Here is a 23,126-nt window from a genome sequence, read left to right as displayed (position 1 = left end):
GCCATTTTAAATACAAAGGCTCAGCTTCTGCTTGAGTGCAGACCACTCTCCCAGAGCAGCACGTCTGTAGCTCACATCTATCAAGCGGCTGCCCCTGTGAGTGAAGAGAATGCACGAGATCTGTGGTCCCCGGACCTCCACCACCAGCATCGCCTGTTGGAAATGCGATTCTCAGGTGCGCCCGCACCCCTCATCAGAGAAGCCGGGAGGGGGGCCGGGCGTCCGTGTCCCACCCAGCGTTCCAGGGGATTCTGCTGTGAGCTCCAGTTCCAGACCCACTGCTCTGGTGGCCTTCTGTGTTTCTCCAGCCTCAGGATGCCCTGATGATATAATTACTTTGCTATTTATTCCTCAGAATTTGCTCATTTAACGAGCATTCAGCCAGCACGGTATAAACGCTTTACGAACATTAGCCCGTTTAATCCTCATGCCTGTCCTGGAATCGAGGCACTACTGCTGTCCCCATTTTACAGATGACAAAAGGTGGACAGAGAGAGAAGTAAGTTGCACACGTCCACACAGCTGTAAGAGGCGGAGCTGGGACTCAAAGCAGCGCCCATGTGCTCCCATGAAGTGTCTGCCACCCCATGCGGGCAGAGCGTGTTGCTGCGCTATGTTCCTCTCTGGATCCCCATGCGGGCAGAGCGTGTCGCTGGGCTATGTTCCTGTCTGGATGTACTTGAAACACTGCAATTGTCTTTCCAGGAGTTTAATGCAAACTTCGTAGAGAAACAGGCATTTCTTTTGCCTGGTTCATTTTAGAGTTCTTGGAGTTAGGCTGAATTCTCCCACAGTATACAATGGCTTCTATTTAAGACACATAGTTAGATCAAGTATTTTCCAAATGGACACTGCCAAAAAAATGGACCAAACTATAATTATGCAGCCTTTTTCCCTAATAAAACTTTGCACATTATAGGTAATAATGATAATAATATCACCTTAACTCAAGCTTTAATGCAAGAACAGTCTGGACCTAGCGAATAAGTCTCATGCAACTCTGCAATAACTCGGTGACGGGCTTCCCTGGTGGTGCAGTGGTTGGGAATCCGCCTGCCAATGCGGCGGACATGGGTTCGAGCCCTGGTCTGGGAAGATCCCACATGCCATGGAGCGGCTAGGCCCGTGCGCCACAACTACTGAGCCTGCGTGCAGCAACTACTGAAGCCCACGCGCCTAGAGCCCATGCTCCGTGATAAGAGAAGCCACCGCGATGAGAAGCACATGCAGCACAACGAAGATTAGCCCAGCTCGCCGCAACTAGAGAAGGCCCGCGCGCATCAGCGAGGACCAAACACAGCCAAATAAATAAATAAATAAATAAATAAATAACTCCGTGACATTAAAGTTTTATTCTTTAAAAAATGCCAAAACGCAACTCGAAAATCAAAGCTAATGAGGAAAAGGAGTTGCTTGTATTTAAAAATGACATTTTCAAGCTGATGCTCTTGGACGATATGGAAATTATGGAAATTAAAACTCTCATGCTCAAGAGAAAGTCATTACTCACATAAAAGGATAACTGGATTTTAGAATAAATTTTGATTGCTTTTTCTTATTACAAAAATAATATGCTTACTCTTTTAAAATAAAGTATTGTTAGAGATGTAGCAGTCAAATCTGCCACTGATTAAAATATACATAAATGTTATTTCTTTAACAGAAATGAAGGAAAAACACCACAATAGTTATCATTGGGCCCATCTGTAACATTCTGAAACAGGAAACCAGTGCTGACTTAGCACCCTCAAAGATGCCCCATATGCTAACGGGGGGGCTGTTAGGAGTGTCTATCTCTCTGAAGTGAAGACACAGGCTGCCATGCACCTCGATCCTCTGAGCCTTCTTCAGCTCTAGGTGTGTGAGTGGCAGCTGGGAAGAGCTTGTGCAAACAGCGTTGGAAACACTGAGTTCCAACTATAAAACCCTGAGTTTTGTTCTTCATAAAGGAATATGCTGATTTTCTAAAGGAATATGCTGATTTTCTAAAGCAAAACTCAATAAAATTTTTTAACAATTTCAATTAAATGTCAAATACAGGAATATTGTCTCTACATATTCCGTTGAGTTGGACAAGGTTTATTGAATCAGCTCAACTCTGTGTGAGTGACTCTACCATGGGTCTCCAACTGTCAGAAAATTTGGTGAAATGGCAACAGGGCAGCTGACATCACATTGGCCTCTCCCAGGTCACAGCCAGCATCTCTTGATGTTATCTGAATTAGAAAGAAATGCACACAGCACACAAAGACCTGTATCCAGTAATAAACAACAGTTAATTCCCAAACTCCTAACAAAGTCTTGATGAGCAGGAAAAGATGAGGACGCTGGGTCATTCTCCTCTACCAGCGAGAGAACCAACCCATATGCATGTAACATATTGCCTTAATATCTGATTCGGACGCTTGGCATTTGTCTTTTACTTGACCACAAATCAAGCAAGCTTTAAAACTCCGATGACTTTAAATGTTCTTCTAGTGTGCAGACTACGAACCAAACCCAGCAAAGCAGGAATATTACTAAGCCACGGAATAAACTATTTACACAGAGAGCTCAGCCTTGTGTATATTTCCAAGTCGTGTTTAGTCTATGGCGGAACATCTGCTCCAAATTCCAAATTAAGAGGAAACACCTTCGTTTGGCATTACTTTCCTCTGTGTTGCCTAAAACTGCTACGGGGTCAGCAATGCAACATAGTTTCCGGGAGCAGGTACTCAGCTCCCGCCAGGCCTCCCCAGGGTCCAGAGAGAAAGTCAGGCAGGATCACTGAACCCACTACAAGTAATTCACGACTTCCCTCCATGCATCAGGTGCTCCCCCAGACAGTGGGGGCATTTTTCAAAGAAGCTCTGTCCTCCAGCACCTCAAAATCATCAAGGGTGTTGAACCAACATACACGAGACAATGAGATCTCAGCCACGTAGCAGTGATAACAGCTATCGTCTTCTCAGGGTTTTTTGCTTCACACGTACAACCTCTCTGAACATCTTAAAGGTGTCTGCAGATGCTGTGTCGTCCTCATTTGATGGATCAGGGACCCGAGGCTCAAAGAGATGACACTGCTCCACGGAACACAGAGGTAAGTCCTTCGTGACAACTACCCACCCTGCACGCTGGGGAGTATGAAGACGAAGACCAGATAAGTCCATGAACCCACGTGGCGAAGGGTATGTAAAGCCAGGCCAAACTAAAACAACAGGAAGATAGCACTACACATCCATCAGAGTGGCCAAAATCCAAGGCACTGACAACACCAAATGCTGACACGGATGTGGAGCAACAGGAACTCTCATTCACGCTGACGGGAATGCAGAACGGCTCAGCCACTTTGGAAGAGAGTTTGCTGGTTTCTTACAAAGCCAAACATACTCTTACCATATGATCCAGCAGTTGTGCACTTTGGTATCTACCCAAAGGAGTTGAAAACTTAGGTCCACACAAAAAGCTGCACACAGATGTTTATAGAAGCTTTATTCAAAATCAGCCAAAGCTTGGAAGTAACCAAGGTGTGTTTCAGTAGATGAGTGGATAGACTGTGGTCCACGCAGACCACGGAGTATTATGCAGTGCTAAAAAGAAATGGGCTATCAAGCCATGCAAAGACACGGAAGAAATTTAAATGCATATGAATAAGTGAAAGAAGCCAATGGATATGGGGAGGGGGGAAGGTCAGCTGTGACAAAGCGAGAGAGAGGCATGGACATATATACACTACCAAACGTAAGGTAGATAGCTAGTGGGAAGCAGCTGCATAGCACAGGGAGATCAGCTCAGTGCTTTGTGACCGCCTGGAGGGGTGGGCTAGGGAGGGTGGGAGGGAGGGAGACGCAAGAGGGAAGAGATATGGGAACATATGTATATGTATAACTGATTCACTTTGTTATAAAGCAGAAACTAACACACCATTGTAAAGCAATTATACTCCAATAAAGATGTAAAAAAAAAAAAGAAGCCAATGGGAAAAATCTACATAATGTATGATTCCAGCTACATGAAAAGGCAAAACTATGGAGACAGTAATGCCAGGGTCTGGGGAGAGATGGGGATGAAGAGGCAGGACCACAGAGGACTTTTGGGGCAGTGAAAATACTCTGTGTGGTACTATAATGATGGCTACACGCCATCACACATTTATCCAGACCCAATGATATACAACCCTCAGAGTGAACCCTAAGGTAAACTACGGACAGTGGGTCGGTGTAGGTTCATCAGTTGTGACAAACGCACCAACTGGTGGGGGATGCTGATAGTGGGCAAGGCCGTTCTTGTGGGGACACAGGGGGTAGATGGAAAATCTCTGTACCTTCCTCTCAATTTCGCCTTGACCCTGAAACTGCCCTAAACAATAAAGTCTTTATTAAAAATGAACAAATGAAAACCACCCAGCCAAAGAGCTGGAGACTTTTGGTCAGACAGGAGGTAGCCACTGTCAGATGCTGAGCAGAGGAATCACGTGGTCACAGCGGGATCGCTGAAGACAGACTCAGCACAACGTGAGGAATGGGCTGGGGAGAAGACAAGGCTGAAAGGGGGGCAGGAGCGGGACGGATTCGTGGCGATCCTGGCACAGGGCGAGTAGACCTGGAATGGTGTCGCAGCCATGGGAAGAGACGGCCAAGGGGGCTCCGAGGGACAGGTAGAAGGAGGAAGGGTGGAATGAGTGCCTGGGTGACGTGAAGGTTAAAAAGGAGGGGAGGGTGAGGCCTCCACATGAAGCCACGGTCTCTGGGTTGAGCATCAGGTAATATTGGGGCATCAACGACCAAAACGGGCCACTTGGGAAGAAGGGGAGTCGGTTGGCGAAAGGTGGCAAGCTCGGTTCTGGACATATTTGCTAAGTCTGCAATCAAAGCAGGACAGCGGAGGCGAGATGTTCCATGCGAACGTGAGGAGACCAGACTGGGGTGCAAGAGAAAGGTTTGGAGTCCCCTTCACGAAATGCTGACAAATCATGGGGGTGGGGAGGGTGGAGAAAAGAGAAGCCTGCTGGAGCCCAGCCCCGGGGCCCACCCACCCTGAGGGCTCTGGAAGAGGAAGAACAGAGAAGCAGGGAAACAGAAAGGACCCCAAGAAAGACTGATGTCACAGGACTAAGACCAGGAAAACAATGGAGGGAAATGCAGGACGGAACCGGTCCCCGTGTGCCGGACTATAAAATGCTAACCCCAGAGTCATTCTTCAGGCGGTAAACTCCTCAAAAGAAACTGACGATTGAACCATTTTCTGGTTCACATCTCTTTCATTGTGCGCACAAGAATGGGAGGAATATGTCTTTTGTATTGTTCTATAGATGACATTTCTTAGTGGTTGTTTAATAACAGAAGAACAATGCTCTGATGATATTATTTTAGGCATTCTATTGTTGCTTTTGCTTATTTGAGCTCAAGAACTCAAAATACCCAATCCGCCTGAGAGACATTTTAACGAGGCTCATGCTTGTCCAGCTTCTGGAACCCTTGCTAGAACAAACATCGTATGCCTCATCAAGACAGGTGCTGTAAATTATTCACTGATTGTCGCCCCCTCCATCTCTAAAAGGATTTGTTTCAGCGGGTCACCTGTGCGTTCAGTTTGTCTGCAAAATCTCTACCAATTCTAAACTGGATAAGCGAACTTGTTCAGTGGTGGCCATCCTCCCCAGTTCCAAGAAATCTGAAGGCGGTCCTGTTAATGGACAATGCAGGGTTTTGTGAATTCCCCCATGCCCTTGCCCCCGGGAGGGGAGGTGCTCTCGGCCAGCTCCGGGAGGCACTCCCGCCTACAATCAGTCATCCGTGCTGTAACTCTGCAGACATCCCAAGCCACCTGCCACCTCCGGAGGGGGCCTTTGGTTGAGCTGGCATCTTATCGCCGTTCTCCTAGACCTCCTTGGGTCTCCACCCCTCCCAGGGGAAAGTTCAGATATCACGGCTGTGAGTCATACAAGCAATGGCATCTTGCTACCTCGAAGGAGGGAACCTTAAGGTCTTCTTTACATGCAAAGACAGCCTGATGTGTGAAAGGGCAAAGGAAGAGTTATCCAACCTTCTGAGTACGATGCACATGACAATTCATATGAAAACAAGACGCCAGGTCTATGGTTCCCACTCCTTCCTCAGAGTCAGAGGTGGGATATCCTCCTGGAAGCTTCCTCTGAGCTCCCCAAAGCTAGGTTAGGTGCTCCTATGGCCCTAGGTTTACCCTGACTGTAGTGTTTACCAGCCTGAATTGTATCTGCCTGTTTCCTTCTCAGTACTTCTCAGGAGCCCACAGCCTTCCTGGGGGAGGAGGGTGGGCCCCACTCACTGATGCACGGCCTGGCGGGGGGTGTGGCCTGAAGATGTGCTCAAGGCCCATGTGTGGGATGAAAGCAGGAAGGATGGATGAGGGTAGGGGAGCAGATCTGCCAGGGAAACTGAGGCAGGGGGTTACCAAGTCCTCTGAAATCACCTGCTTAATCAGAGCAGACACAACATTTAGGATCCTCCGGTCTCTAAACTACACTTGTTGTGTGTGTGTGTGTGTGTGTGTGTGTGTGTGTGTGTGACTACACCATTAACACACACACTAATAATTCTCTAAGTGTGCACTCATACGCACAGGCTAGGCACACTGTTTCTCCTGGGTGGTATCAGAGGTGCTCTCCCCTTCATCCCCACCCAGCTCCATGCATGAAGAACACGATGATTTAGGTTATATCTTCACCAAGCTCACTCCTGAATACTGAGCTCATGTCGCTGCCACTGGTACTAAGTCAAAAATCAGCCTTCTCTCAGAAATTACATTCCCAGCAGAATGTGGTCCACATTCAGATCAGAATTAAGTATCCGTTTGAGTTCCAGGTCATTCAGTCTCAGAATGGTGACTAATGGTCTGGAGATGCCAACACCCTACTCGGGCATCACCACACTTTGGCGAAAGTTCACATTTCTGATCCTGAAAAATAATTTGTGAAGGAGCATCAAACAGACCAGCTGGAGGGGGGAGTTTGGAGGCTGCAGAAGGAAGAATTCATTCAGCTCATGACTGCGTGAGTCGGAACCGAGGACCCTCGATCATGACACTATGGGCACGTTTTTGTCTTGGGTCTGCACCCTATTCCTCCGTCCTTGCCAAAGAAAGCAAAGTTGGGGACGGGAGTGGGGGGTAGGAAAAAAAAAATCACTGGCTTAGAAAATCCACCCACCGGTAAGTGAACAGTATGGCCATAGCAGATATGATCAAATATAAAATCCAACAGCCTTTCCTGTGAATAATAATAATAGTAAGTACAATCTCTACCTGGCACCTAGTAGGTGACCTTTGGGTGTACCAGTGCAGGTAACACAGATTCAGATACTCCACAAAAGCACATAATCCAAGAATCATTTTTATTGGCTTCTGAATTAGGATTTGACTGGCAGCATCTTACCATTCAAAATGCATTTTTAAATGATATTCTGCTTGGATCAATATGGAAATTATTTCAACTTTTTCGTATCCCTAACAGCTGATTTTGGAAGGAGGTAAGCAAAAAAAAAAAAACAAAAAAAAAATGTTACTGATGGTGTGAAAAGTGAGACAAATTTTTAAATTAGCCAGATATTATTTTAAATGGATTTTCTTATACAGCCATAAGTCATGTTCATATTAATACATTTTCTCTCTCTGAATAAACCAGGGAAAGTATGGCAAAATGATAATACCCGTTAAGTCAACTGGTGATCAGAGGGTGTCCACGTGCCAGGTCTCTTAAAACATGACATGAGATTTGAAGGATACAGCAGAGCCAGGACAGGAAAGTAAAATAAGCCCAAACTCAACAGTAACGAGTTTGATTTCCCACTCACTGAGGGGCTCATTCTTCAAAGCCCTGGCTATCTGAAAAGCCAGCTCTCATAATTGGCTTTGCTTTGCTAATATCATCGATCAGAAAATCCAAGTCCAAACAGAGACCCTTCTCTCATTTCCTTGCCGTCTCTCCTTGGAAGTGTTAAATCTCTGGGTCAATAGTTCTAGACCCAAATAAAGTGCTCTAGAGCTGCCTCTTTTGGAAGTATTTTGTCATCGTGACCACAGGGTGTTTAAATAACCGACTAGGGTGCCTGGCTAGACTCTGGGCTGGGAGGAACAATCTGAAGCTAGCTGCTTGTGTCATCATCAGGCCTTTCCATACCTAGTGACCCAGCTGCCAGCAAAGAGCCTGACTCTCTATGGCAAGACATGTGTGCATATCACCAGCTTATTCTGGCAAGGAAGAGTTAACAATTTATATACAATGAACTGAAGTCAGTGAGCATCATTCTTCCTGAAGAGAAGAAAAGAACAAAAAACAAACAAACTAACTAAGCAAAATCAGGATGTGAAACAAGAGTAAGTGGGAAATGCCGAAAGTAGTAACATCATTTTTAAATATTTGGGGCGGGGGGATGCAAAACGTGTGAGAAGGCACACCTTCCCAGGGTTTTGTCTACAAGGCTGTGACACTGGGAAACGGCTGAGGTTTCTACTCCGTCTGAGGGGAAGGAAAAAAGCAAAGAGCACCAGTACATCGGGGACCGTCTAGAGCTGGACGCCTTTACTTGTGCAAACCGAACTCCCAGATCCTTTCCGGGCAAGCGCACAGCCGGAGGAAATGAAAACTAGGAAAACAATCTGTGCACAGAACAATGAGATGGAGTTTCATTTTGGTTTCACACTCAAATATAATGTGGTTATAATTTTTTTACTATATTAGTCAAAGTCATCGCGTCGAGTATGGAAACGTTTGAAAGCTGCAGGACAGAAAAGCTCCTCCGCTGTCCCTTAGCGTGCTGCAGCGACAGCAAAGTCGTGGGAAAGCAAAGATACAGCTGTTTCCAGGCAAACGGCCCAGGACTGTTCAGCATCAACCACCAGAGTCCCCAAAGCTCCAGAGAAACACGCCCAAAGCGACTCCCGGGCACATGTGTGGGGCTCCGAACAGCACGGGGCGCGCGTGTCCGGCCCTCCGGCCCCCGGCCCACTCGGGCGCCCGGGGCAGGTGAAGGCGCCCGACGGCCAGGCGCCCCCGAGGTGCGAGTTCAAATCCGCCTGACTCCCGGGCCACCCTCACCCCGCGCGGGGCGCACCAAGTTCTGCTCGCCCGCCCCCGGCCCCGAGGAGTCCCCTGACTCGCCCCTACCCAGCCCACAACAAAGGAGGCTCCCTAATGGATGCGCGATCGCACCCCAGGGGGTCACCGGCGGGGACCGGCCGCGAGAGTGCGCCCGGTTGTGCCGTGCGCGACCCCCGGGCCCGGAGGGCGGCTCCGGCTGGGGACAAAGGGGCCGCGCGGGGCGACGGGGCGCAGGGCGGGACGCCGGGAGCCGAGCCGGCCGGGACTCACCTTCGCGGCGGCCCGGCTGCTCTCCTCGTGGAGCAGGAGGGCGGCGGGCAGCAGGAGCCAGACGCCGAGCCGGGGCCCCATGGTGGCGCGCCCGGGGCGGCGTGGACCGGCGGCGGACGGCGGAGGCCGACGCCCGGGCTCTTGGGGGCGGCGGCGGGCGGCTCACTCTCGCAGGGCCGGGACTCGAGCGCGGCGCACCGTCCCGGGCGCGGCAGCTCGCGGCGGAGACCTGAGCGCGACCAGGCGAGCTCCCCAATTTGTTGGCGCTGCCCCTCCCCTCAGCGGCGCGGGGCGGGCGGCGCCTCAAAGGGGGAGGACCCTTCGGCGCGGGTAAGAGGCGGCAGGAGCGCGCGACCGGGGGATTGTGGCCGCCGCGCGCCGGGACGCAGGGCTCCGCGCTCTGCACCCACCGCCGCCGCTGCCCGCCCCGCGCCCCGCGCTAGCCGACCCGGCGGACGCGCGGGCCCGAAGTCGGCCCGGGGAGGCCGAGAGGGCGGCTGCGCTGCTCGTGCCGCAGGCGGCGCTTCTGGAGGGCGGAGACGCGCGGGCGGCAGCCACTGAAGCCGGGCCTGAGGTAAGAGCGGCCCTGGGACGCCGAGCCCCGGGCAGAGGGCAGAGACTCGCGCGCCCCGTGCAGCCCGGGCTGCGCGCCCGGCTCTCGGAGTGGGAAGTGGGAGAGGATGGAGCGGCGGCTGCTGAGCGGCCCCATCCGGGCCTAGGTGGGCAGCCGGCTGCCCCCTCCCCTGCCTCGTCGCGGGGCGTCTCCCGGTCACCCCCGGCAAGAGGCGGGGACGCGCCCCGCTTTCCCTTGTCCCGCAGACGGAGGCGGGCGGCGACGAGGCTCCCTCCCCAGCCGGGCTAAGCCCGCTTTGTCTCGTCTTCCAGGTTAGGAGGGACGGATCGGAGCCCCGAGGGGCCGAACTGGGAGCATGGACCGAGACCAGCGCGCGGCGTCGCGCCCTGCCCTGCGGCGGTAAGCGACTTGCTGCCTATCCCCTGGGTCCCGCGCGCGTGTGCTTTTTGGAATTTCCAAGCCGGGGCCAAACACTCATGGCGCTCTTCCCCCCTCTCCCATCCAGGTGGCTACTGCTGGGAGCTGTGACAGTGGGGCTCCTGGCCCAGGGCGTCCTGGCGGTAAGTCCTGGCTCCCGTTCCGGGCCGATTCGCGTGCCGGAGAGAGCGGTGGGGACACCAAGTGGCCTTGCCAGAAGGCCACTCGCGCGTGCGCACCTGAGCGTGTGTCCGTGTGTGTGTGCCTGGGTGTCCCCTGCTCCCCCTACCCAGCCCAGGCTCTGAGAAAGCACGCCTTCCCCGCCCCTCACCCCCGAGAACTCCGGTTTGCCGTTCCTTGGGTCCCCCTTCAATCCTGTGCGTTACTGGCGTCGGCTCTTCCTTGGGAACCAATAATTTAAAACATGGCTCGCGGCATCCTTTCCCCTCGTTTGAGCAAAGCCCGTCGTTAGAAGCAAAGCTCAACCTTAGAATCGAGGCGGTCAGACACGTGGCCCTGGGGCGCCAGGCTTCGGGGGAGAATAGCTTGCGTGGCATCAGAAGCTGGTGTCGGAGGTCCTGCCCTTGGCAGAGTTTTCCGTTCTTTTGAATGAGAGGCTCTGGGGGAATGGGCGGGGCGAGGAGGACCCGGCGACTTTGTACTCCTGGTGTCGCTGAGAGGGAACAATGGCAGAAAACACCGCTTTCTTGCAAGACGCGCTGTGGCCCCGGAAAAGCCAGGATGGGGCTGCTAAGTCTCCCACGGGGACCCTGTTTACCAGGTCCCCCTCCACCCCAGCCCCGCCATTCAAGGTGACCCTGTCAGCATTGCCAGGCATTCCCCGCCTGCTGATTGCACTATGGGATTTTGTACTTGGCAGCAGGAGCCGCTCTGGTTGAACTTCGTGTGGCATGGCTGAGCTGTCACAGCTTTGTTGGGTCCCTTGAGTTGAGGACCCAGATGTTTAAACTGCAGCTGAAGATCCAGGGGACTTACCAGGTGTCCTGGACCCCACCCTCCCTTCCTCTGTCTGATGGAATATGGTGGCACCTGATGTCCCAGGTGGCTCAGTCAAGAGACCCCCCCCCATCCGCACTCTGGGCAGAGTGTACACAGGCACAGTGGGGAGCTGTGTTCACGGTTTGCTTTTAATTCTGTTATTTTCACATTGTTCCATCCTCACATAAAACAAATGAGGATTTTCAAGGCTGTGAGTGAGGAAGTGCTATCCTAGCTTGGGAAAGAACCTCTAGCCTCACTTTTCTGCTGCAATTCAGGGCCCAGATTGGGAGTCAGAAGAGGAGTCCATGGACTTTGACCGGAACATTCCAGGCCAAAGTTTTCTTAAAGCTCGGGTCTGTCTCCCTTTCCTTTCCACACGTCCTGGTTTAAGAAGATCAGAGCCTAGAAATTTAAACCAGCCCATTGGCCTTTATGGGTCCTTATGCACACAAGACGTACAGGACTTGGCCCAGAGCTGGGAGCCAGGGCAATGCATGCGCGCGCGCACACACGCGCGTGCGCGCACACAGACGCGCGCGCACGCTCAGAGAAGGAGGAGGAGGAGGAGGTCCCTGCAAAGGAAAGTGCCCAACCCTGTTGAGATTGTGCATTCGTTGTGCTCACTCTCCCACACCCCTTCGTCCCCTAGAACCACTTTTGAGTGTGTGTGTGTGTGTGTGTGTGTGTGTGGTATGTGGGCCTCTCACTGTTGCGGCCTCTCCCGTTGCGGAGCACAGGCTCCGAACGCGCAGGCTCAGCGGCCATGGCTCACGGGCCCAGCCGCTCCGCGGCATGTGGGATCCTCCCGGACCGGAGCGCGAACCCGCGTCCCCTGCATCGGCAGGCGGACTCTCAACCACCGCGCCACCAGAGAAGCCCCTAGAACCACTTTCATAACATCAGTGTTTTCCTTCTGGCATTGATCCTAAAAGTGGTGTTCATATCAGAAGACCTGGGTACTAAAGGCAGCTCTGCCCTGGTCTCATAAATCCTGAGCGTGCGTTTCCATACATTGAACAGAAGAGAATATCCCCCAGCCCGTTACATGTAATATACCCCTGTGCCTTCCTCCAAAGCCTCTTAGATGCCGCATACTCATCTGAGTCTCTGCTCCCTGATCCTTGGGTGGGACCCAGAGCATTTATTGCCTAGCAGTGCTTCTCAGAGGACAGTCCTTGGACCCCTACACTCACCTGGAAAGCAGACCTCTGATCCACATCTCAAATCTTCTGATTAGACTTTCGGGGGTGGAGCCTGGGAGTCTGCATTCCCACTTGATGCTAAAGTTTGGGAACCACTGAGTTAAGAGTATTAGGTTGGAAGGCATTGGAGCCACTTGCCAGCTTATGGCATTTCTACATCTGCACATGCAAACATACTTGAGTCATTTTACTAGAGACACATCGATACGTGTTATTCAACAATCGTGGAATTTATGATGTTCGACGATGGATGTTCCACTTGCTAACTTCTCATTGACCACTGGCTTTAAGAGCTGTTACTCAAGAAATAATGCCTTAACCTTTAACTATATTTACTAAAAAATCTTTCCCATCGTGGCAAGTCCAGCTCCTGCCCTATTTGTCTGCCACACTCAAGAATCCTGTGTCTTTGCCCGTTTGTGCCAAAGAGTCTTCCCAGGGGTAGGTCAGTTCGGTGAAGAGGGCTGCTCGCTGTAGCTTGAAGAGTTTTGTAGCAGAAGCAACGGAAAATGGGTAGCAGAGATGGTAAATAATTATTTAATGAATACTTGCTATGTGCCAATTTTTGCGTCTTAATCCATCTACGCTTCATAGGAAAACACACCTACCTGAGTAGGTAACATTTGTTACCCCCATTTTACAGACAAGAAAACAGGCACAAAGAGTTTAAACACCTTGCCCAAGGTGTCTCTCTTTGTAAGCAGCAGATCTGAACCCAGGCAACTCCCCACTGCTTGGTTTCCCAGGGTCAGAACTGGTATGGTAAGTCAACTACTGATTTTCAGTAGTTGAGTCTCCTAACTGTGCTTTCCTTGCTCTGGACAGAGATGGGCAGAACAAAGCCCACCCACTGGTTTCTGGGAAGAGGAGTCCCCCTCCACCTCCTCTTCTGCTTTGCTCTATAGAGCAGGAGCCCGGAGCAAGGGAGACCCAGCACGATCTGGTGGCCAGAGGGAGAGAGGACGGCAGCAGTCCCCTGGCAGCCTGGGCTCAGGACCCAGCGTGGGTACACGCACCCTGGATGTGTGGCACCTGTCGTCAGGCTGCTGCCCGGCCTGAGGGCACGTGAGACAGCCCGTCCTAAACGGCCACCATCCCAGGCTTTGAAGGCAGGTTGCCCCGGGGCTCATGAGCCCCTGTACCGCACTATTGCTTCTTATCTCAAGACGTGGGGCAGCAGCCTTGAAGATCTAAGAGGGCAGCCCTGTGCGATTCTGGGGGGAAGAGAATTCCAGAGAACAGAGACCTTCCTGGAGATCAGATGTGCTATGGGCTGGGCTGACCTCCTGACCTCAGCCGGGGAGAACTTAGATTCTCCAGGTTATGAAGAGGCAGCCAGGAGAGCTGGACACACAGGCCCCGTATGCCCCAGGAGATGGTGGGCTCCAGACTGCCTTCCCACCAGCTCAGATTTCCAGGGCTTCAGGCTCTGGAAGATTCTCTTGCCATTCCTGCATGCTGCCACACCTTTCCCTGCCCCCAAGGAAAGAAAAGAAAAAGAAGGAATATGCTCTTTTTTTTTTTTGAATTTTATTTAATTTATTTTTTTATACAGCAGGTTCTTATTAGTCATCTGTTTCATACACATCAGTGCATACATGTCAATCCCAGTCTCCCAGTTCATCACACCACCACCACCACCACCCCCCGCCACTTTCCCCCCTTGGTGTCCATACGTTTGTTCTTTACATCTGTGTCTCTATTTCTGCCCTGCAAACCGGTTCATCTGCACCATTTTACTAGGTTCCATATATATGCGTTAATATACGATATTTGTTTTTCTCTTTCTGACTTACTTCACTGTGTATGACAGTCTCTAGATCATCCATGTCTCTACAGATGACCCAATTTCGTTCCTTCTTATGGCTGAGTGATATTCCATTGTATACGTGTACCACATCTTCTATATCCATTCGTCTGTCGATGGACATTTAGGTTGCTTCCATGTCCTGGCTATTGTAAATAGTGCTGCAGTGAACATTGGGGTGCATGTGTCTTTTTGAATTATGGTTTTCTCTGGGTATATGCCTAGTAATGGGATTGCTGGGTCGTATGGCAGTTCTATTTTTAGTTTTTTAAGGAGCCTCCATACTGTTCTCCATAGTGGCTGCACCAATTTACATTCCCACCAACAGTGCAAAAGGGTTCCCATTTCTCCACACCCTGTCCAGCATTTGTTGTTTGTAGATTTTCTGATGATGCCCATTCTAACTGGTGTGAGGTGATACCTCATTGTAGTTTTGATTTGCATTTCTCTAATAATTAGTGATGTTGAGCAGCTTTTCATATGCTTCTTGGCCATCCGTATGTCTTCTTTGGAGGAATGTCTGTTTAGGTCTTCTGCCCGTTTTTTGATTGGGTTGTTTTTTTTTTTAATATTGAGCTGCATGAGCTGTTTATATATTTTGGAGATTAATCCTTTGTCCGTTGATTCGTTTGCAAATATTTTCTCCCATTCTGAGGGTTGTCTTTTCGTCTTGTTTGTAGTTTCCTTTGCTTTGCAAAAGCTTTTAAGTTTCATTAGGTCCCATTTGTTTATTTTTGTTTTTATTTCCATTACTCTAGGAGGTGGATAAAAAAAGATTTTGCTGTGATTCATGTCAAAGAGTGTTCTTCCTATGTTTTTCTCTAAGAGTTTCATAGTGGCCGGTCTTACATTTAGGTCTCTAATCCATTGTGAGTTTATTTTTGTGTATGGTGTTAGGGAGTGCTCTAATTTCATTCTTTCACATGTAGCTATCCAGTTTCCCCAATGCAAAAGAGACTGTCTTTTCTCCATTTTATATCCTTGCCTCCTTTGTCATAGATTAGTTGACCATAGGTGTGTGGATTTATCTCTGGGCTTTCCATCCTGTTCCATTGATCTATATTTCTGTTTTTGTGCCAGTACCATATTGTCTTAATTACTGTAGCTTTGTAGTATAGTCTAAAATCAGGGAGTCTGATTCCTCCAGCTCCGTTTTTTTCCCTTAAGACTGCTTTGGCTATTCGGGGTCTTTTGTGTCTCCATACAAATTTTAAGGTTTTTTTGTTCTAGTTCTGTAAAAAATGCCACTGGTAATTTGATAGGGATTACATTCAGTCTGTAGATTGCTTTGGGTAGTATAGTCATCTTTACAATATTGATTCTTCCAATCCAAGAACATGATATATCTCTCCTTCTGTTTGTGTCATCTTTGATTCCTTTCATCAGTGTCTTATAGTTTTCTGAGTACAGGTCTTTTACCTCCTTAGGTAAGTTTATTCCTAGGTATTTTATTCTTTTTGTTGCTATGGTAAATGGGAGTGTTTCCTTAATTTCTCTTTCAGATTTTTCATCATTAGTGTATAGGAATGCAAGAGATTTCTGTGCATTAATTTTGTATCCTGCAACTTTACCAAATTCATTGATTACCTCTGGTAGTTTTCTGGTGGCATCTTTAAGATTCTCTGTGTATAGTATCATGTCATCTGCAAACAGTGACAGTTTTACTTCTTCTTTTCCAATTTGTATTCCTTTTATTTCATTTTTTTCTCTGATTGCTGTGGCTAAGACTTCCAAAACTATGTTGAATAATAGTGGTGAGAGTGGACATCCTTGTCTTGTTCCTGATCTTAGAGGAAATGCTTTCAGTTTTTCACCATTGAGAATGATGTTTGCTGTGGGTTTGTCATATATGGCCTTTATTATGTTGAGGTAGGTTCCCTCTATGCCCACTTTCTAGAGAGTTTTTATCATAAATGGGTGTTGAATTTTGTCAAAAGTTTTCTCTGCATCTATTGAGATGATGATATGGTTTTTCTCCTTCAGTTTGTTAATATGGTGTATCACATTGATTGATTTGCGTGTACTGAAGAATCCTTGCATCCCTGGGATAAATCCCACTTGATCATGGTGTATGATCCTTTTAATGTGTTGTTGGATTCTGTTTGCTAGTATTTTGTTTATGATTTTTGCATCTATATTCATCAGTGATATTGGTCTGTAATTTCCTTTTTTTGTAGTATCTTTGTCTGGTTTTGGTTTCAGGGTGATGGTGGCCTCACAGAATGAGGTTGGGAGTGTTCCTTCCTCTGCAATTTATTGGAAGAGTTTGAGAAGGATGGGTGTTAACTCTTCTCTAAATGTTTGCTAGAATTCACCCATGAAGCCATCTGGTCCTGGACTCTTGTTTGTTGGAAGATTTTTAATCACAGTTTCAATTTCATTACTTGTGATTGGTCTGTTCATATTTTCTATTTCTTCCTGGTTCAGTCTCGGAAGGTTATACCTTTCTAAGAATTTGTCCATTTCTTCCAGGTTGTCCATTTTATTGGCATAGAGTTGCTCGTAGTAGTCTCTTAGGATGCTTTGTATTTCTGCAGTGTCCATTGTAATTTCTCCTTTTTCATTTCTAATATTATTGATTTGAGTCCTCTCCCTCTCAAAAAGAAGGAATACGTCCTTAAGGTTTTCTCTTCTCCTTCCAATCAGCTTAATGCTAAGTTACGGAAAATGTACGGTGCTCACATGCTTTCCATGCTCGAGTTAAGACTCCTAGAGATCAGGTCTTTTGCAGAATTCCCTGGGGCTCTAGTTCAGTTGTTCACAATCTGCGCCCCCAAGAAGCAGGGAAGTTTCACAACGTTCCTCCTCTGTTAATGGAAAAACAAGGAAATCTCCAGCTCTCTGGAGGCCCTTAAAGGAAGCCTCCCTGCATGGCTTGGCCACAGTCAATAACACCAGGGACTTGTCATAGCATCACAGAACAGATGCAGGTATAAGGGGGACATAGGGACCACAGCTCTCCCACTGCCCGTGGGTATATTTAGAACCAGAGAGAGAGGGGGAAAAAAAGTGCAATTCAAGTAAAAAGTTCTAGAACAGAAAACAAAGATTTTGGTAAAATAATAAAAATCAAAGGATTGTCTGTCTTCCTTTGGTGACAGACCAATGGGTGGCTCGCTTCAATTAAGTAAGAGAGAAAATGCGAGAGAAAAACAAAAGTGCAATGGAGATAAACCTGATCGATGACGATGGTGTAACGAAGATGTCAGTGCTTAGAAGGTGGTGGTTTTGGAATGTCTTGTACGTTTAATCTGAAAAGGAGTTGTCAGATTAGGAACCTGATGAGAGGACTTGAGAGGAAAATGTGAAGTCAGCCTCCCGCTGTAGCTGGTGGTGTTCTCACCGGCGTGGAAGGTGGTAGGTAAGGTTGGGAACCCCGGCCCTGGCTGATTCGGCTTGTAAGCTGGGCGTTCTGCGGGGAGCTGGTGGCCCCCAGGACCGGGGACCGCACAGCAGTGATGGAGGCAACCAAGTGCCACCCCAGCGTGGCTCCTAACTGGCTGGGTGACCCCAGAGCAAGTCACTTAACACTTTGAGGGAGGGTTGGCGTCCGTCCGTGCTGGGATGCTCCGGGCATTCAGTCACCCCGGTGAGTTGGAGAGTCAGAGCTGAGGACGGGGCCCGCCCCCCTCAACCTGCCCCAGGCCCGTCCCTGGGCTAGGCCCTCACCACTCCCAGTTGTAAAGCTGGAAGCGGGATGCTGTTCCAGGCTGGCATTTGGGCTGCTCCAGAGATGACTTAAAAATAAGTGTAGGGCTTCCCTGGTGGCGCAGTGGTTGAGAGTCCGCCTGCCGATGCAGGGGACACGGGTTCGTGCCGCGGCCGGGAGGATCCCACGTGCCGCGGAGCGGCTGCGCCCGTGAGCCATGGCCGCTGAGCCTGCGAGTCCGGAGCCTGTGCTCCGTGGCGGGAGGGGCCGCAGCGGTGAGAGGCCCGCGTACCGCAAAAAAAAAAAGTATGCTGCTTGAGGCTTCTTATCTTTGGGGGTGGGGAGCTTCTGTAACCCAGTGAATGATACCTGATCAGCTGGGGCAAGAGGCCAGGCAGGTTATCTGGTGGTCACCTCCTGCCACCACCCTGGTGGCTGCTTCCACCGCCAAGGAGACTCTCCTGGGACAGGCCTGAATGACTCACTAACCTTGATTTCATCGCCCCCCTGGGGCTGTGTGATTTTTTTTTTTTTTTAACCATGAAAGAAGATTAGAAGGTGTCTAATCTTAGGGAGACTGCGTGGGTTTCTCCAGCCCCCTCCATGCGGTCAGGGAGTGACTTTCAAGGGACATGCGAGCAGCTGCGCCCCACCCACTAGATTCCGAGCCCGCGGGCGCCTGGACCTGGTCTCTGTGTCGGGGTCTCCCATCTCCTGCCGCTCCTGTTGTGCACTGGGTGTTCTGTTCCGACGGGATTCTGCCACCCTGAACGAGGCTGCCTTCTGAAGCAACAAGTTCTTTTGTAAAGAAAGTGCTCCTCTAAGTGCCGTGCGGTATCCTGAATCGGATCCTGGAAGGGAGAGAGAATATTGGTGGAAAAACTGGTGCCATTCTGATAGAGTCTGTGGTTTAGTGCATGTGCTCATGTTCGTTTCTAGTTTTGACAAAATGGGCTGAGGTTGTGTAAGATGTTGACATCACATCATCCTGTCTGCCTGAAGGGTTGTATGGGGACTCTCCGAATTCTCTTTGCAGCTTTTCAGCAAATATAACTCATTTCAGAATAAAAACCTGCCCTTAGAAGCCATGCATCTGTCCCATCTGGCATGCTTGGTCCGGACAGGTGCAGAGCGAGCAGAGCTGCACACTGGGGATCCAGAAAAGGGAGACAGTGTCCCCATGCTTTGCGCTGATAGAAAAAAGCAAACAAAAGGCACTTCTGTGTCCTTGGAAGTCTAGCAGAAGTGGCCCCTGCTTGGGGAAAGGGCTTTTGTTCCCCTAACTTGGGTGGGGTTCTTTATGGGGAGAGGGGAGGGAAGGCGCCCCAATGGAGATTCCACCGCTGGGCGTCTCCGAGGGCCTCCAGGGCTGAGCTACAATGGCCTCCCTCTTCTTGACCGACTGACCAGGGCAGGAACACGGTTGCACAGTTGTTTCCTGAGCTCGAGATGGCACAGCAGGTTCGCAGGACGGTGTCATTTCCAGGAGGCTTTTACATGCTCACACCTCTGGCTCCCGTGTCCCATCCATAGGGGCTGGCTGTGTGGGAAAGGAAAGCCCACCCCCAGCTTCTTGCACGCCTAGGACCCCCAGGGGACAGCAAGGATGAGAAAGTGGCACGTCCAGGGTCCCCGAGCCCCCCTCCACACGCACTCCCTGCATTGCTGCAGGCCGCTGCAGAATTTGGAGTGAGCACTCTCCAAGTGGCCATAACTTCTACTGGCTGGGGACAAGGACCAGGAACAAGGATGGCCAACGGCCAGCGGCTGTCACCTGGCGCTTTTGCCTGTGTCACCACCCTGCAGGAACAGAGCAGCCATTGCCAGCTCTCTCTCCTCGAAGTAGCCTGAAGCCCCGTGACCTAAAGGACACCCTGCCCCTGGCCTGTCAGAGGCCTCCCGTAGCCAGTGTCAGAATCCCGCGCCCAGCTGGAGCCCCTGTCCCTCGGAAATGAGCCATTGCAGAGTCTAATTAAAGTGCCCTCCCAAAATTACCATTAGAGAGCCGGGATTTTAAGTCATCATCCTTAAGCCCTATAGACATTAAGCGTTTGTCTTTTCTCACGTAATTTTATCCCCACTGGTATCTCTGCCACCGCAGCCCAAGGCTTAGGGCACATGACGTCTTTCCTCCTGTCTCATTCACGGCGACATCGTAAGATCCAGGGCCTGAAACACAGCAGGCACCCAGTAAAGCATCTGTGCCGTCAATGAGTGAAGGTATATAGCAAGCTGAAAGCGCTGAAACAAACCTTCTGGATGAGAAGGACAGTCACGGAACAACTAGGAAAGATTAGATTAAAATGTAGTTTTTCCCGGTGTGGTTGTTTTTCCCCAATTAAATGCTACCCCCCGCTGGCTACAGCTGTCTGTACCTGGTGATAAAGGAAGTGCTGATTTGTCTGTGAAAGATTTGCCTTTTTTCCGAGGGATTGTTTCAGGCCCTAAACTTCCTATTTTGCTGTTTTTGCCCCCTTCAGTGATCTCCCATGTGGGAATTACAGAAGAATTACAGACTGATTTTCTGGTACCTGGTGGGAATTACGTAACAGTGTGTTTTTCTGCGTGTTGAGCACTTTTGGGTGTGTGTCTGACTCTGTGGAGTGGTGTGGGCCCCATGAGAGCAGAGGAAAGGGCAACAGCTGGGCAATAATTTCAAACTAATGTCAGGAAGGAGTGACACAGGGAATGGGGAGCCCTCTCGCCTCCTCTGCCCTCACCCCTGCCCCTGGCTCCAGGTTGGAGAAAAGGAGGGGTCCCCTGGGAGGGTCCTTGTGGGCTCCCCTGGGATCAACATAAGAAAGAGGAACCCCTAAGGAAGTTTCTAGCATTTCAGAACCCCAGGAACAGCTAAAATCTCCCACAGGGGAAACACAGCAGTTTGGTGCCAGGAACTGATCCTAGCCACTGACACACATTAGCCGCTAAACACCCACAGTTCTGTGATTATCCCACTTTACAGATGTGCAGACTGAGGCACACAGGTTAGGGCACTTGTTAAGGTCAATAAGGAATAAAGTTGGGAGTGAAGCCCAGGACTGGCTGGTTCTATAACCTCGGCTCTTAACCATGGTGCTAGGCCAACAAATCCCTAGCCATAGAGTATGTGTGCATACTCAAAATACGCAAAACGTTGGCTATGTAAAATATACATATGTATATTATATGTAAATATATGTATATATTATTTATCTACATGGACTATAGAAGGATGATAGACAGTAGATGATTGACAGAGAAAGATAGATATAGATGACAGATAAATTGATAGATGATAGATGGATAGATAGGTAGTAGATGGATGGAGAGATACATAGACATGGAGATGAGAGAGAGAAATAGAGAACATAGAACCCACAAGCGCACACACACGCGCCCTTTGGAGGACCCGAGCTCCTTTCTCCCTAAGGGCTGCCCAGGCAGGAGGAGAAGGACGGTCTCGAGGACGCATCAGGCAGACCTGTTCATTCTGGAGTCCCTCTGCAGAGAGGCTGACCTACAAGTGTGGATGACTAGCGGCTCCCAAACTCTGAGAAACAAAGACTAGAATGGCTGCATGAGGAAAGACCCCTGGAGGATGACCAAGGGGGACACACAAGCTGGCCGGGGGGTCCGATCAGCAGGACAGAGTCCCCAAACCCTTCCCCTTCTCCGGGTCCTCTTCGAACTCCCAGGTGAATGTTCCACAGGCACGTGGGGGGCAGAGGCATGCAAACACAGCATTGTCTCGGCGCAGATAGAGAGGCTGTTGGAAAATAGTTAGTCCTGACCTGGAGAAAGATTTACTTAAACCCCCTGGGGAGTAAGAGCCCTTCCTAAAATTACTTTAGCTGTGCAGGGACCCCCGTGGACAGCAGTGTCATGATGACAGGCTCCATTTTTCCTGGACCAGCGCCAGCGTCCCTACCTCGGGGTCTGCTTTCCCTGCTTTGTTTTTTTTTTCTGTTCTGATGTTTTCCACTGGAGTTCCCACATGCCAGCAGGTAGACAGGCGTGGCCTGTTAAAAAGCGTTGGCGCATCTGGGATGGAGTCCAGTGACCAGGAAAAGCCACTTTTCCTTCTCTATCTCCTTTTCTTCATGTGTCAAACAGGAATGTTAGTATCTGTGTCACAAGTTCACAAGTTCACTGATGTGAAATCCGTTCGCCGAACAACATGTCTCGATTCTGCTAGGACCAGTGTTCACTCACAAGTCATGTACGTCAATCCTCTCGTGGGCTCGGGGCTGTGTCCCAGAGGACAGGCCAGGGGCAGCAAGTGGAATGTTCTGAGCACGTGCACGTGTGTGTGTATGCGTGTGTTTGTGTGTTCGGGGTAGGAGTATCCAATTGTCTGATGGAATTTTGAAGTTAAACGTGCTGTCCATGGGGAGTGGGCAGCCCGCAGAGGCCCTACTTTAGAGAGAAGAGCCATTGTGGGCTCTTTGCTGTGACACACATGCAGTGCGTGTGGCCCTGGGGACAGAGGAGAGGAGGGTCCCTGCTCAGACAGGCCCTCGGGTGGAGGCGGACGTGGCGTGGGCACAGCAGGCCAGTGGGACTGAGGGATGTGGGAGGGGACCATGGGGAAGAAGGTTCTGGTCCTAACACTTCTGGGTGCCACGGGCACTGGACCCTGCCTGGTAGGGAGGAGCTGTAATGCCAGGAGCCTGAGCTGGGGACACGCTTGCTGACGCTCCCGTGTCCACTTGGTGAGATGGGCGCAGGGGAGTCTTCCCAAAGCCTTTGGACAGTTGTTTGTATTTTCTTAAGTTTGAAAAACGCCCGCCAAGGGAAGAATGTTAATTTTAATTAAAGTTAGGTCCAGGTGTAACTAAATTATTTCCAGAACAAATGGAAAGACTTACAAACAAAGAACATTTTGTTCGAAGGATTCCGAGACCCAAGTATCATTTAACAAAGCAAGAAAGCTCTAGAGGCTTTTGTTTGGCAATGTGGCCCAGAAAACACACCACAGAACCTTAGGAGAGGGTGTCTTTCTCGAAGGAGCGGAGAGAACCCCCAGCCTTTGCCTAACAGGGCCTCAGCAGTGCTCACTCGCTGCTGTGGTTCCACAGCCAGGATGAACAGGACACACACCCACCCGTTTCCTCCTGAGCGCCCAGGTGAGCGAGGCCAGTGGGTGACCTCAAACAAGAAGAGTGCGGCTG

The 23,126-nt window shown here is 50.0% G+C and overlaps 2 protein-coding genes across 5 annotated transcripts in view; one reads left to right on the top strand and one right to left on the bottom strand.

Moving 5' to 3' along the window:
* COL4A1 (collagen type IV alpha 1 chain) overlaps positions 1 to 9,525 on the bottom strand; it is a 148,128-nt gene extending 138,603 nt beyond the window's left edge. For both annotated transcript variants that reach the window (XM_082675539.1, XM_082675540.1), the window contains exon 1: positions 9,326 to 9,525. In XM_082675539.1, coding sequence (XP_082531665.1) covers positions 9,326 to 9,406 — 81 coding nt within the window. In that variant the 5' untranslated portion in view covers positions 9,407 to 9,525. The remainder of the gene's footprint in view (positions 1 to 9,325) is intronic.
* A 250-nt stretch (positions 9,526 to 9,775) lies between these two features.
* Positions 9,776 to 23,126, top strand: part of COL4A2 (collagen type IV alpha 2 chain) — a 177,084-nt gene continuing 163,733 nt past the window's right edge. For 2 of the 3 annotated variants that reach the window (XM_082675330.1, XM_082675327.1), the window contains exons 1-3: positions 9,776 to 9,899; positions 10,211 to 10,298; positions 10,405 to 10,459. In XM_082675330.1, the coding sequence (XP_082531456.1) occupies positions 10,255 to 10,298; positions 10,405 to 10,459 (99 nt within the window). In that variant the 5' untranslated portion in view covers positions 9,776 to 9,899; positions 10,211 to 10,254. Of the gene's footprint in view, positions 9,900 to 9,939; positions 10,045 to 10,210; positions 10,299 to 10,404; positions 10,460 to 23,126 lie in introns of those variants that run through there. The other variant, XM_082675328.1, reaches the window with a different exon arrangement.

The sequence above is a fragment of the Grampus griseus genome (assembly GCF_964374135.1).
Source record: "Grampus griseus genome assembly, chromosome: 18".
NCBI classification, from domain to species: Eukaryota; Metazoa; Chordata; class Mammalia; order Artiodactyla; family Delphinidae; genus Grampus; species Grampus griseus.
This window is presented reverse-complemented; position numbering and strand designations above follow the sequence as displayed.